The sequence below is a fragment of the Salmo salar genome, chromosome 14, assembly GCF_965601325.2.
Source record: "Salmo salar chromosome 14, fSalSal1, whole genome shotgun sequence".
Taxonomy (NCBI): domain Eukaryota; kingdom Metazoa; phylum Chordata; class Actinopteri; order Salmoniformes; family Salmonidae; genus Salmo; species Salmo salar.
The window spans coordinates 18,134,230-18,149,182 of NC_138304.1; the positions used below are offsets into that span (position 1 = coordinate 18,134,230).

Sequence of the window (14,953 nt, forward strand, 5' to 3'; positions counted from 1 at the left end):
ACCACAAGCCTGAACAGCTTCAAAGCATCTTGGCATAGATTCTACAAGTGTCTGGAACTCTACTGGAGGGATGCGACACCATTCTTCCACGACAAATTCCATCATTTGGTGTTTTCTTGATGGTGGTAGAAAACGCTATCTCAGGCGCCGCTCCAGAATCTCCCACACTGTAAGTGTTCAGTTGGGTTGAGATCTGGTGACTGAGATGACCATAGCATATGGTTTATATCGTTTTCCTGCTTATCAAACCTTGTCATTCTATGGGGGCTTAGCCATGGTAGCCAAAATAATGGCCTGCCCAGCATTTTTATACATGACCCTAAGCATGATGGGATGTTAATTGCTTAATTAACTCAGGATTCATATCTGTGTGGAAGCACTTACTTTCAATATGCTTTGTATCCCTCATTTACTCAACTGTTTCCATTATTTTGCAAGTTACCTTCTTACATATCTCTCTCTCATTAACTTTCTCTCCAAGGCCTCTCTACGTTTCTGGTTGTTTTATTCTGGTACCTAGTTAACACTTTCCTGTTGAGTTGTCAGAGACAGAAAGAAATGGAGACCTAGAGAAAGAGAGAACCTCCTTCTAGATGGGATCTATGACAATGAACAGCAAAAGTGTTTCAGGTTGTCGACCTGGCTCAATAATTATCATCCTGTTTTAGTAATGTGTTTCTGGTTGAATAAAATGAAAAGCCACAGAGGTCTTATCTTCGGAAAAATCCACCAAGGGAGAGCAAAAGGAGAGAGCGGTGGGGACATTTTGGATCCTACAGTAGAATGTCAACTGACAAGTGAATATGACAATGAACTACAGTGGCCAGTTGTTGGTGTCTTAGAAGACAGCGCAGTATAAAGATGGATTAACTAATACATACCAGAACCTTGGAGATTGTGGCCCATGGCCTTGTGACCTGCTAACATCATCGTTCTAATTCAACCTGGCCTCAGGGGATGACGTTACATACTAAACACACATTTTTCTTCCTCCATTTAGTTTGATATGTTGAGAAACATTATTATCGTATTTTATAGGAAAGCCCGACCAATCTGTTCCAAGAAGCTTTCCCTCTAGACCGCTACGCTATGTGTGTCAGTTAGTGGTTACATCACTCAGTCTTCCATTTTGAAAAGAGGTCCCTTGAATCTGAGGCCACCCTCTCACAACCTGGCGTAGATCCCCCTTCCTACCACCATCAGTACAATCTTAATCCATACTTGGAACATTGAACACCTCAAAACACTCCATCCCCCTTACCATTATGTTGAAGTATTTGGAAATAAACTGCTGCAACTACTGTGAATTTATACTAGCACTCAGATGCAACTCAGATGCGGCTATATGAGGTTGATGTGTAGCCAGAGTCATACCCATAGTGGGCACAAGGGCATGGGCCCCCTCAGATTTGTCCTGTTTTGGGATTTTTCAGATGTTCAATTAATTACGAAACTTAATTTTTAAGCCCACGTTCTATAATAATTATTTATAAATATAAAAATATCTGTCAGCTGTATTTTGCAGAGGGGGCATACTGACCGGACCCTAGTAAGTGGTTCCTTTCAAGGTGCACCACGGAGCAAAGATATGCTAGGCAGGACCCTAGATTCTCTAGTGCAGGGGTTGTCAAACTCCTTCCATTGAGGGCCTAGTGTCTGCTGTTTTTTTCCCCGTTTTTCCTTTCAATTAAGACCTAGACATCCAGGTGAGGGGGGTTCCGTACTAATTAGTGACCTTAACTCATAAATCAAGTTCAAGGGAGGAGCAAAAACCTGCAGACACTCGGCCCTGCGACTCATGTGCTCTAGTGCGTGCAGACAGTATCGTCAGCGGAGGAGGAGAGAGAGTGTAGAGTGACACACACAGCATTTATTTGATTTTAGCTGCCTGTGATGGGCAGGACTCGCGGGAGATATGTTTGTAAAGGAATTTGTTTAAGCTATGTAGACTATTGGTTCCTTCTTGATGTTTTGTTGTTTCTCTGTAATACTAGCCACGTATAGCAATTCGATGAAGTTGGTGTAAGCTAGCCAGCTAGATAGGATCCCAATCTCCCAACGTCATACCAAGCCATTTCAGGCTATTCATCAAGTTAGAGTAGCTTGTCTAACTATCTTAGCTGGCATGCCTGCTGGCAAGGTTTCTAGACTTTAGAAAAGCAAGCAATCACTAAATGTACTGAATAAGACTCACATTCCTTTCAATCTTTTACCCAGACTTGAGCAAATAGAACCACCATTCAGGAGGATACAGACAGCTCAAGAAGTATGCTTAGAAATGCAGAAAAAGACTTGGTTTATATGCATTCTGGCACCTTATGATAATATTATGATATTTGTGTATTAATTATGATGCCATGATATGTGCCTGTATTGATGATATGATATGCATATGCATTATAATGTATTTGGATGTAAGATCCTAGGCATGTTAGTTTGAGATACTTAAAATGTATGCACACATGACTAAATTGGCATATATAAAGAATATATCTATCTTTCTTTTTTTTTTTACATACATTTAGGCATAATAATTATGGCTCTACCCACATGTAGATAATATGGTCTAAATACTGCAGTATTACAATATTTATATACTATAGTATTCACTGTAGTGTTTTTGCTGACATGACTGTAGTATACTGTAGTATTTACTGTAGTGTTCTTGCGGACATGAATGTAGTATACTATTGTATTTGTATTTATTATGGAGACCCATTTATTATGGAGCTGCCTTGGCAGCAGCTACTCTTCCTGGGGTCCAGCAAAATGAAGGCAGTTTATACAACTTTAAAAACATAACAATACATTCAACATTACAATACCTTCACAGACTGTGTGCCCTCAGACCCTTACTCCACCACTACCACATATATACAGTACAAAATTCACGTGTACGTGTGTGTATAGTGCGTATGTATGCATGTGTCTGTGCCTATGTTTGTGTTGCTTCACAGTCCCCACTGTTCCATAAGGTGTTTTTTTAAAATTGTTTTTTAATTCTAATTTTACTGCTTGCATCAGTTACTTGATGTGGAATAGAGTTCCATGTAGTCATGGCTCTGTGTAGTACTGTGCGCCTCCCATAGTCTGTTCTGGACGTGGGGACTGTGAAGAGACCTCTGGTGGCATGTCTTGCGGGGTATGCATTGGTGTCCCAGCTGTGTGCCTTAGTTCAAACAGACAGCTCGGTGCATTCAACATGTCAATACCTCTCATAAATAAAACTAGTGATGAAGTCAATCTCTCCTCCACTTTGAGCCAGGAGAGATTGACATGCATATCATTAATATTAGCTCTCAGTGGTCCTGTGTGGCTCAGTTGGTAGAGCATGGTGTTTGCAACGCCAGTGTTGTGGGTTCGATTCCCACGGGGGACCAGTACGGAGAAGAAATGTATGAAATGTATGCATTCACGACTGTAAGTTGCTCTGGATAAGAGTGTCTGCTAAATGACTCAAATGTAAAAATATACATCCAAGGGCCAGCCATGCTGCCCTGTTCTGAACCTTTTGTGGCGACTGAACACCAGTCCAGGAGCGACAAAACTAAGGCCTGTCGGACCTGCCTTGTTGACAGTGCTGTTAAGAAGGTAGAGCAGCGCCTTATCATGGACATACTTCTCTCCATCTTAGCTACTGTTGTATCAATATGTTTTGACCATGACAGTTTACAATCCAGGGTTACTACAAGCAGTTTAGTCACCTCAACTTGCTCAATTGCCACATTATTTATTACAAGATTTAGTTGAGGTTTAGGGTTTAGTGAATGATTTGTCACAAATACAATGCTTTTAGTTTTAGAAATATTTAGGACTAACTTATTCCTTGCCGCCCACTCTGAAACGAACTGCAACGTTTTGTTAAGCGTTGCAGTCATTTCAGTCGCTGTAGTAGCTGACATGTATAGCGTTGAGTCATCCGCATACATAGGCACTCTGGCTTTCCTCAAAGCCAGTGGCAATTCATTAGTAAAGATTGAAAAAAGTAATGGGACTTTACAAGTCCAAAAAGCAAGGTTTATTAAATTAAAGCTTAGAGGATTACAGTGCATTCAGAAAGTATTCAAATCAAATCAAATCAAATTGTATTGGTCACATACACATGGTTAACAGGTGTTTTTGCGAGTGTAGCGAAATGCTGGTGCTTCTAGTTCCGACAGTGCAGTAATATCTAACAAGTAATCTAACAAATTCACAACGACTAACTTATACACACAAATGTAAAGGGATGAATAAGTATTCAGACTCCTTCACTTTTTCCATATTTAGTTTTTTCTTCTTATCAATCAACCATAATACCCCACAATGACAAAGCAAAAACTGGTTTTTATACATTTTTGCAAATGTATATAAAAAAAAACTTAAATATCACATTTACATAAGTATTCAGACCCTTTACTCAGTACTTTGTTGAAGCACCTTTGGCAACGATTACAGCCTCAAGTCTTCTTGGGTATGACGCTACAAGCTTGGCACACCTGTATTTGAAGAGTTTCTCCCATTCTTCTCCGCAGATCCTCTCAAGCTCTGTCAGGTTGGATGGGGAGCGTCGCCACACAGCTATTTTCAGGTTTCTCCAGAGATGTTCGATCGGGTTCAAGTCTGGGCTCTGGCTGGGCCACTTAAGAACAATCAGAGACTTCTCCCAAAACCACTGCTGCTTCGTCTTGGCTGTGTGCTTAGGGTTGTTGTCCTGTTGGAAGGTGAACCTTCGCCCCAGTCTGAGGTCCTGAGTGCTCTGGAGCAGGTTTTCATAAAGGATCTCTCTGTACTTTGCTCCGTTCATCTTTCCCTCCATTCTGACTAGTATCCCAGTCCCTGCCGCTGAAAAACATTCCCACAACTGGATGCTAACACCACCATGCTTCACCATAGGGATGGTGCCAGGTTTCCTCCAGTCATGACGCTTGGCATTCAGGCCAAAGAGTTCAATCTTGGTTTCATCAGACCAGAGAATCTTGTTGCTCATGGTCTGAGAGTCCTTTAGGAGCCTTTTGGCAAACTCCAAGCGGGCTGTCATGTGCCTTTTACTGAGTTGTGGCTTACTTCTGGCCACTCTATCATAAAGGCCTGATTGGTGGAGTGCTGCAGAGATGGTTGCCCTTCTGGAAAGTTCTCCCATCTCCACAGAGGATCTCTGGAGCACTGTCTGAGTGACCATCGGTTTCTTGGTCACCTCCCTGACCAAGGCCCTTCTCCCCCGATTGCTCAGTTTGGCCGGGCGGCCAGCTCTAGGAAGATTCTTTGTGGTTCCAAACTTCTTCCATTTAAGAATGATGAAGGGTACTGTGTTCTTGAAGACCTTCAATGCTGCAGTAATTGTTTAGCACCCTTTCGTACACAATCCTGTCTCTGAGCTTTACGGACAATTCCTTTGACCACATGGCTTGGTTTTTGCTCTGACATGCACTGTCAACTGTGGGACCTTACACTGCTGCTCCCGAGTGGCGCAGCGGTCTAAGGCACTGCATCTCAGTGCAAGAAGCATCACTACAGTCCCTGGTTCAAATACATGCTGTATCACATCTGGCCATGATTGGGAGTCCCATGGGGCGGAGCACAATTGGCCCAGCATCGTCCAGGTTTGGCCTGGGTAGTCGGTCATTGCAAATAAGAATTTGTTCTTAACTGACTTGCTTAGTTAAATAAAGGTTACATTTATAAAAAAATAGACAGGTGTGTGCCTTTTCAAATCATGTCCAATCAATTAAATGTACCACAGGTGGACTCCAATCAAGTTGTAGAAACATCTTAAGGATGATCAATGGAAACAGGATGCACCTGAGCTCAACATTGAGTATTGTGTGTAGCTTGATGAGAAAAAATTAATAATTGGACACAAATAATAATCCACATATACAAGAGTACACCAACATGACTTAGATCGGTTACTTTCACTAGATAGCTTTCTGAAATAGAACAGAGCTTTCACAGAGATTCAGCTGACCAAGATGACAACATGACAAAAATGGTAACAAACAATACTATGTAGCCATTGATAAATTAGCCTGATATAGCTTCGTCCTACCATGCTGCACGCTATTACACCCCCTTTCTACTGTATACTAGTCATGTCTGCAAAGTATTATAGTGAATACTATAGACATAGTATACTGCAGTCATGCCAGCAAAAACACTACAGTGAATACTATAGTAAAGTCCGCAAAAACACTACAATGAATACTATTGTATATACATATAGTAATACTAGTATTTAGACCATAATATACTGTAGAATTTTTTCATGTGGGTTAGCTGTAAATGTGTAACATGTTTGAGGGTTGTACTAGGACCTCAATGGAAATACATTTTAAATGTTTTGTTATTCTCAACAAATTCTTAAATTGCAATGTGTCCACATTTGTGACCGACCACCTTGATTCGGTCTTATGTAGCAACATATGAAATTGTATTTTTTACATTGGCTAGAAGTATAGACTCAGAGCTAGAAAGTTGTATATCATACACTGCACTGCAGCTGAGGAACAATGGGAAAGTAATTATGCTTTGAAAGTTGATACATTTGTAACCCCATTTTTGAGAAAATGTCCCTTGAAAGTTTTGGTACACCAACTGGAGAGCTCTTCTTTGTCTACACCCATTCAGCATCGTTCACACCCTCTTAAGCCTTAGCCCCACCCATCTCTTTAAGGATTCACGCGAGGCCATGTGCTAAACTGAGTGAGTAGTTTAGTAAACAACCAAAGATTTCAAGACTACAAGTGGTAAAAGTAGTAGCCTACAATAAGGAAAATCTCCAGGTAAAAATACAATTTATCTAGTCCTTGGCCTATATCCTAATCTGACTTTGTTGCAGGTCATGTTGTTCTTCACATTACCGTCTCTGGTAAACACACACTGTATCAAATAAAATCAATGTTTATTTGTCACATGCACAGGATACAGAAGGTGTAAACGGTACAGGGAAATGGTCACTTGCATAGTAGCAATATCAAAAACAGAAAGTGTCCAGATAAAAAATATTTTATTAGATGACGCTTACCCGACACACTTGTCTAAATTGATAGGTCATGTGAAGGAAATGCTATAACCCCCCAGCCACTTCTAGCTAAGTGGATGGGTCACTATTGAAATACAATATATGGCCGTAATCACCTCCAGACACACCACACACACCTAATAATCTGGCGAAGTGGAGTCTTTTGTTTAGACATGTAGCTAGCTAGCTAGCTAAACAATGAACCGGCATAATACCAACTCATACTACTACCGATACAAAAATTGTCATAGCTGTAGTATGACTCTGCAGGTAGTTAAAGAGCTAACAAACTAGGTTCAATGTTAGCTAGCTAACATTAGGCTATAACTAGCAATGCAAATGGATTTCTGAATCAAATAGATCATACATGTAGCATTAGCTAGGGAGCTAGCTAGCTAACAGTACGTTTTAACTTGCAATGAAAATAACTTTCTGACTAAATTAGAAACTTCTAATTTCTGAACATGTAGCTAGACTGTTACCCATATACATGGATGAACGATTCACGGCAGACTGGAAACGTTGAACTCTGTTTTGTTTGTAGCTACATCTTGTTTGGCCAGCATTGTGTCAAGTCACTCCGGTTCACACTGACCGTGGCGTGTGCAGAAAGTAGCCCATCACTTTTTCCAACTGATGTGTTGATAGCGCCTGATAAATTCAGGGCATCAATGTTGTTGAGAAAAGTAGCAAAACTTTTGTAGTTCTCGATGGCTAACGTTATATCTTTCAAAAAATGCGAGGTTGAAAGGACTCTTAACACATATTGAGCAGCTCACGTTATAGACAGAAGCATGCTACATGGCAGACCAATCCAAAATCATCTCCTGGCATGTCCAGCCCATCCATTATCTCACCCAATCATGGCTTTTTATTTTGTATTTATTATTTTTCAGTTAAGAACAAATTATTATTTACAATGACGGCCTACCAAAAGGCAAAAGGCCTCCTGCGGGGACGGGGGCCTGGGATTAAAAATAAATACAATATAAATATAGGACAAAGCACACATCACAACAAGAGAGACAACACAACACTACATAAAGAGAGACATAAGGCAACAACATAGCACAGCAGCAACACATGACCCACACAGCATGGTAGCAACACAACATGGTAGCAGCACAAAACATAGTACAAACATTATTGGGCACAGACAACAGCAAAAAGGGCAAGAAGGTAGAGACAACAAAACATCACACAAAGCAGCCACAACTGTCAGTAAGAGTGTCCATGATTGAGTCTTTGAATGAAGAGATTGAGATAAAACTGTCCAGTTTGAGTGTTTGTTGCAGCTCGTTCCAGTCGCTAGCTGCAGTGAACTGAAAACACGAGTGACCCAGGGATGTGTGTGCTTTGGGGACTTTAACAGAATGTGACTGACAGAACGGGTGTTGTATGTGAAGGATGAGGGCTGCAGTAGATATCTCAGATAGGGGGGAGTGAGGGGGTTTTATAAATAAGCATCAACCAGTGGGTCTTGCGATGGGTATACAGAGATGACCAGTTTACAGAGGAGTATAGAGTGCAGTGATGTGTCCTATAAGGAGAATTGGTGGCAAATCTGATGGCCGAATGGTAAAGAACATCTAGCCGCTCGAGAGCACCCTTACCTGCTGATCTATAAATTGTGTCTCCGTAATCTAGCATGGGTAGGATGGTCATCTAAATCAGGGTTAGTTTGGCAGCTGGGGTGAAAGAGGAGCGATTGCGATAGAGGAAACCAAGTTTAAATTTAACTTTAGCCTGCAGCTTTGATATGTGCTGAGAGAAGGACAGTGCACCGTCTAGCCATACTCCCAAGTACGTGTATGAGGTGACTACCTCAAGTTCTAAACCCTCAGAGGTAGTAATAACACCTGTGGGAAGAGGGGCATTCTTCTTACCAAACTACATGACCTTTGTTTTGGAGTGTTCAGAACACGGTTAAGGGTAGAGAAAGCTTGTTAGACACTAAGAAAGCTTTGTTGTAGAGCCTTTAACACAAAATCCGGGGAGGGGCCAGCTGAGTGTAAGTATCATCTGCATATAAATGGATGAGAGAGCTTCCTACTGCCTGAGCTATGTTGTTGATGTAAATTGAGAAGAGCGTGGAGCCTAGGATCGAGCCTTGGGGTACTCCCTTGGTGACAGGCATTGGCTGAGACAGCAGATTTTCTGACTTTATATACTGCACTCTTTGAGAGAGGCTAGGTTCCTTTCTTTTTCCGTGGCTAAACCGACTAGGCTCGTCATTTAACAATTTCATTCCTATACATGAAAGTTCCCATGCTCCAGAAGACATTTCTGCCAAAACCCACATTTTGATTAAAAAAATGTATGTTTACGTTGAAATGTCTCCTGTGAAGTAGTGCGACATACACCTAGTTTCCTGAAACAAGTCACGTTCATGATTGATTTTATTGGACTATTTAAAAACAATACAATCAAGTATAGTATTGGAGTATTTTACGCTACACTATAAAAGCACAACAGGATTGAGGGGGAACCTCTGAGAGAATCCTGGCATGAACTCCCCAAGGCCAGCACATTCAAATCAAAACAGCATCGACAAAGCTAGCAGTAAATGTAGTTAGCAGTCCAATCCATCAAAACAAATCTAAAGTAAGCACTATGTGATCGAAAGATACTACAGTGTGTAGTATCGTATTCTACAGTATACTACAGTTTACTGCAGAATTCTACAGCATTGTACAGTAAGTACTATAGTATTCTATAGTAAACTGTAGTATTTTTATGTGAGTATATTGCAGGAAAAAGCTGTTTCAGGTGCCCCCTCTAAAATAATGGGTGCATGATGGCCCTGTTCGTAGCCTAGGCTAGTGTACCAAACTAACACAAAGAGCCCACAAAGCTGTAGTCCTAATTTTGGCTTTCTAAAGGAATTCAACCATAATGTATAGGCAACGTAAAAATGATTCATATAGCCTACAAATTATGTGAAGTGCAAGCGAATGCAAGTGACGCAGGCGCTGCATTCACCCGTGCGCCTACTAGGTAGAGTATGTCGCCATACTGTAGCTACGCTCTTGCCCCTGCCCTGTCTGTAAAGTCCTTTGTATGAATTGCGAGCAAACAGGCAATCCTACCGTGCCCCATTCGCTTGCAGATGACTGTAGCCGCTGGATAGAAACAACTACTGTCGCTGCAAATGCATCTGTCAGAAAGAGAAAGACGCGCAATAACTTCTTCAACAATCGAGTGATAGCCTACAGCTTTCAAAGTTACACCGTTTAACCTTCGTTTACCAAGTCCGTCGTTGATAGTGCGACGTACGTTGATAATGTTAGTTTTTTTCTTTCTTCTGTAAAACCGCGAACGCATGTGAGAGCATCACAGTTTGCCATTTTTAGCATACAGCCCTAGACTTTTGCCAAGTTCGACAATCGGTCTTTATAGTACCTTCAACTTTTGAGGACTCAAAAGTAGACGCCGGAGTGGAAAAGCTTGTGTGGAGATTGATGTTTTACTGAAATGGACGTGAGAGTATATCCACCTCCACCACAGTCTTTACCAGCAACAGATTCTTCCCGATTGGGACCATTGCAGTATCCTGATTCCCCGTACTGCAATAAGGTGAGTCGCATCGGGACTAGGCTATAGGAATATAGTCTATTTGTTTAATTTCGCACAATGTGTTATGGATATGCATAAAAACGCTCTTCAGAAAGTGGATGTTACGCACTGCCCTGAAAGAAAAGTACTTTATGTCCATCCATTTGATATCAATGACAACAGGAACAAACATTCATGCATAAAATGTCTAGTTATTTCATGTCATATAAATATTTATTGCTTATTTTACCCTTAGCTTAATTGTGCATTGTTGGCTGTGTGTATAACTGGTGATGAACGCAACGCTATCAATATCAGTGAAGTTTCTTCCAAAGCGCTCAACTGAGTTTTTATCTAATTTAATGACACAAAATAGTAAATTGTTTCTGTCATTGCGTCACTTACAGAATTTAGGGTAGACTAGAATAATCATCACAAACATGACGTATGTTGAATGCAATCCTCTACCTCTGGTTATATGGAGTAATTGTGCCTGTTTTACGCACTGTAACTCAACCCTAGTCTTGTTTATACACATGTACTTTCACCATAATAAAATCATTGTAATTTACTGTCTGCTTTCAAACCCACAGTTTAAAACGACTTTCACATTCAGGTTGTCTGAACAGGTCCTTTTCCGCATAATGATACTGTGCTGTGTGTGTTTGAGTGTGTGTGTGTGTGTGTGTGTGTGTGTTTGAATGTGAGTCCGTTTGTGGGTGCGTTTGTGTGTGTGTGTGTGCTGCTGTGTATGTGTGCGTGAGGGAGAGAGAGGGAGAGAGAGCGAGCATAAGCGAATGGGGGTAGGGATTTTGAAGGGAGGGAGGGGTAGAGGGGGGTTTGGGGGTTGTACTATTTCTATGCCTTTTGATTCACTGCTCTGTCTTTTTTTTTATATAAGATCTCTGAAGTCTCTGCAGGGAAAATAGAGAGAGAAAGAGGGTGAAAGAGAGAGAGAGAGAGAGAGAGAGAGAGAGAGAGATGGAGTAGGGGCATGTGTCCTATAGATATCATCTAAAAGATTAAATTGTACTGTTTGAGCATGTCCTTGCAGTCTAAACACTATCCTAGATTTTCCATTTTAGCGTTCAGTGTAATGAGATGGCGGGTGGGTCGTTCATATAGGATGAGAGAGAGGAGAGAGAGAGAGAGGAGAGAACAAGAGAATGAGTAAGAGAAAGAGAGAAAACGAGAGAAAAAGAGAGGAGTGTGCTATAACCAGAGAGAGAGAGAGAGAGAGAGAGAGAGAGAATCAGAGAGAGAATGAGAAAGAAAAAGAGAGTGTGCTGGAGAGAGGGAGAGAGACAGAGAGAGGTAATGAAAGAGATAGAAATGTGTGTGGGGTAGAGGTAGAGAGAGAGAAGCCCTAGCGCAAACACATGTGATTGTGAGAAGGGAGCGAGGTATTTCCAGTGCAAACAGACAGAGATGGCCTGTGTGCTGCTCTACGAGGTCTGTGCATGTGCAATTACCCAGTGATAGAGCCAGTTCTATACCGACTTCACTGTTATTTTTTTTTTTTATTTTTTTTTTATCTAGTTATCTAGTTATCTACAACACTAGTTCCCAAACTTTTTATAGTCCGGTACCCCCTTCAAACATTCAACCTCCAGCTGCGTACCCCCTCTAGCACCAGGTTCTTTCTATATTTATAGCAGGGAAGAGGTTCTGTTCACGTCTAGTTTCATTCAAAAGCATGGGTTGATTCAGGCCCATTTCTCCCCAGCCGACAAGGTAAAAATCCGTCGTTCTGCCTCTGAGCAAGGCAGTTAACCCACTGTTCCCGGGGCACTGTGGATGTTGATTAAGGCAACCCCCCTGCACCTCTCTGATTCAGAGGGGTTGGGTTAAATGTGGAAGACACATTTCAGTTGAAGGCATTCAGTTGGACAACTGACTAGGTGTCCGCCTTAACCCTTTCTTTAGAGTAGATTGGCTGTTTGGCCAGATATTCTGTCCGACTCCATCATCTCAAATGTTATTCATGAACAGCTCATGATCCCTTGCCATTTAGCCAAGTTGATGCAAAGCAATTTAGAAACCTGTTTAGAGTGGTCCAAAATATGATTTCATGTTATGATTATGATATTTTACTGTAATAACATCAAATCTTGGTTGCTATGGCAGATGGGGTTGATTGGTCTTATTTTGTGGAATTGCAGAAAGAGGGAATGACATTTCCAAGCTTTTATTGATGGCTGGGTACCTTTTGATTTTGTGACCGTTTTCATTGATTTAGAGATGGTTGAAGAAATGACAAGGCTTCATGTAACAGTCTTCAACATGCCTTGGATGCATACATTTTGCTTATTGGTTCTAATCGAAGATGATACATCTGATATGTCAGTTCTGTATTCTTGTCATGGACTTTACTCTGTTGTATAGACACTGTGGTGTCTTTGTCTCTCTCTGTTTGTGTGTGTGTGTGTCACAGTTCTGTATGTGAGTGACTGTGTGTGTGTTTGTCATCTGTACGTTTGTCTTAGCCTCAGGCATTTTCAATTTAGTGCAAATTACTGAGCTCTTTGGTGGTCCTGGATCTCTGAGGGGCTCTGGGAAGTCGACCCCGACATTAATACCCTGTCCTTTGTATTTACTAACCAAGCACACGCAGCAGCTCAGACCTGGGTTCAAATACTATTTGAAATCTTTGAGCATTTGCTCTAGCCTGCTTGGAGTGCCAGATGGGCAGGGTTTACAGTTTTGGGACTATTTTATTGGTCCAGTAAGCCAGGCAAGCTCAATCAAGCACAGGTATAAGGTATTTAAAATAATTTAAATAGTATTTGAACCCAGGTTTGCACAGCACAGGGCCCAGAGCAGGCAGGCAACACAGCAGCACAGCAGCACAGCAGTTAGGCTCCCGGTCAGGCTCATCCACAGAGAGCTTGCTCAAGTTTTGAATATTATCAACATTACTCATCTATATTTCCATTTTTGGTATTGACATTTGATACTACTGTACATGTACATTCATGATCCGAGCAACAGAGACAACTTTGAGCTTCTAGTCTCTGTCAAGGATAGTCATCTTAGTAATGTAACTTACTGATTGATGTAGGACAATAGTTCCAGACCTACTTGCTTAACTTGCTATATTACTCACTATACATCACTGTGTCAGCAGTGGTCTCTGATTTAATGAAGTAATACTACATTAACATTCCAGGGTTTTTCCTGGCTCAAAAAAGCGCTTCGGTGGTGCCTCAGTTTTTTTATTTTCACTACTTCAAAGGGAAACACTGTAAATCTGAATTCAGATCCCAACTAAGATACATTTACTGTACAACATGGATACAAGCACAAAATGTCCCTGTCGTCTTCTGTGAACAGTAACTTGCTTTATGCATGCTTTGAGATTCTTAAGCATGTTATAAAGCTTTAGAAGCCTGCTATGAACCTGAATTAAGCTGTGGAATTACACTGAGTGATATCTACGGGGTTGTGGCTAGAGTCAACAGCTTATGTCAACAAGATACTCTGGTGGGTTGGATCAACATACTGTAGATAGATTGTCCACACAGTGTGGAAATATGCCTTTGGCTTCATTCAATGACATTAGCTACATTATGTTTCCATTAACTTGTCCAGTGACTCTTTTTTTGTCAGCATTTTAAAAGTTTGCATAGAAAATAGATGCGACAAAGTTTCCATGTAACTATTTTGCGTCGATAAAACCTACAGTGTGGAATAAAAAGGTAGTGGTTGAAGTGTTTCCATTACCCATTTAGAGCAATTACGCATGAATAAATTGGCGACAGCCTCTATGCCTTCCCACCTATCTGTTTCACGTCTCAGGTATACCCCGCGAAAGCCAGCATGTAGGCTAGAATGCAACGCCACGGTGAAACTTACACTCCTGTAGATCTGAAATAATTGGATGGTGAAACTTGCCTGCCAACCAGAAAAGCAAGCAAAGCAATTCTTGAAAGTCAGGAAATCCTCGTCCTGCAAAGAAACATAATTTGTATTGTTGAACATTTTTATTTTGCAAGCAGTAGGCATTTAAAATGAAATGTGGAGTGGAGCTTTATAGTTACGTGATGACATCCCATTTCCATCACCATTTATCGCCATAAAGAAGGTTAGACAAAATAAAAAATCCACACCAGTTGTACAGATCTTTAGGTTTCTCCTATATCTGCCGTTTCCATTACACATGTTGCACATTTTTGTCATTGTTGCTTTTGTCTAATAAACCTGGATCAATGGATCCTGCCTATGACAGACATAAAATACATAAACAACATTTTAAACATCAGAATGTTTGATGGTCACACTACTAACTCCACTCATAGATGCAGCCCAGTCAGTCACCTTTATGTTGTTCACCATAGTCATTTGTTTGTAGACTCCTGCGGTTGGGTCAATCCCCAACAGACATTTGGTTATAAGACG

At 41.1% G+C, this 14,953-nt stretch overlaps 1 protein-coding gene across 2 annotated transcripts in view; it reads left to right on the plus strand.

Moving 5' to 3' along the window:
* Nucleotides 1–10,096: 10,096 nt before the first annotated feature.
* LOC106568871 (thymocyte selection-associated high mobility group box protein TOX) overlaps nt 10,097–14,953 on the plus strand; it is a 58,679-nt gene continuing 53,822 nt past the window's right edge. The window contains exon 1 of one of the 2 annotated variants that reach the window (XM_014139627.3): nt 10,097–10,576. In XM_014139627.3, coding sequence (XP_013995102.1) covers nt 10,475–10,576 — 102 coding nt within the window. In that variant the 5' untranslated portion in view covers nt 10,097–10,474. The remainder of the gene's footprint in view (nt 10,577–14,953) is intronic. The other variant, XM_014139626.3, reaches the window with a different exon arrangement.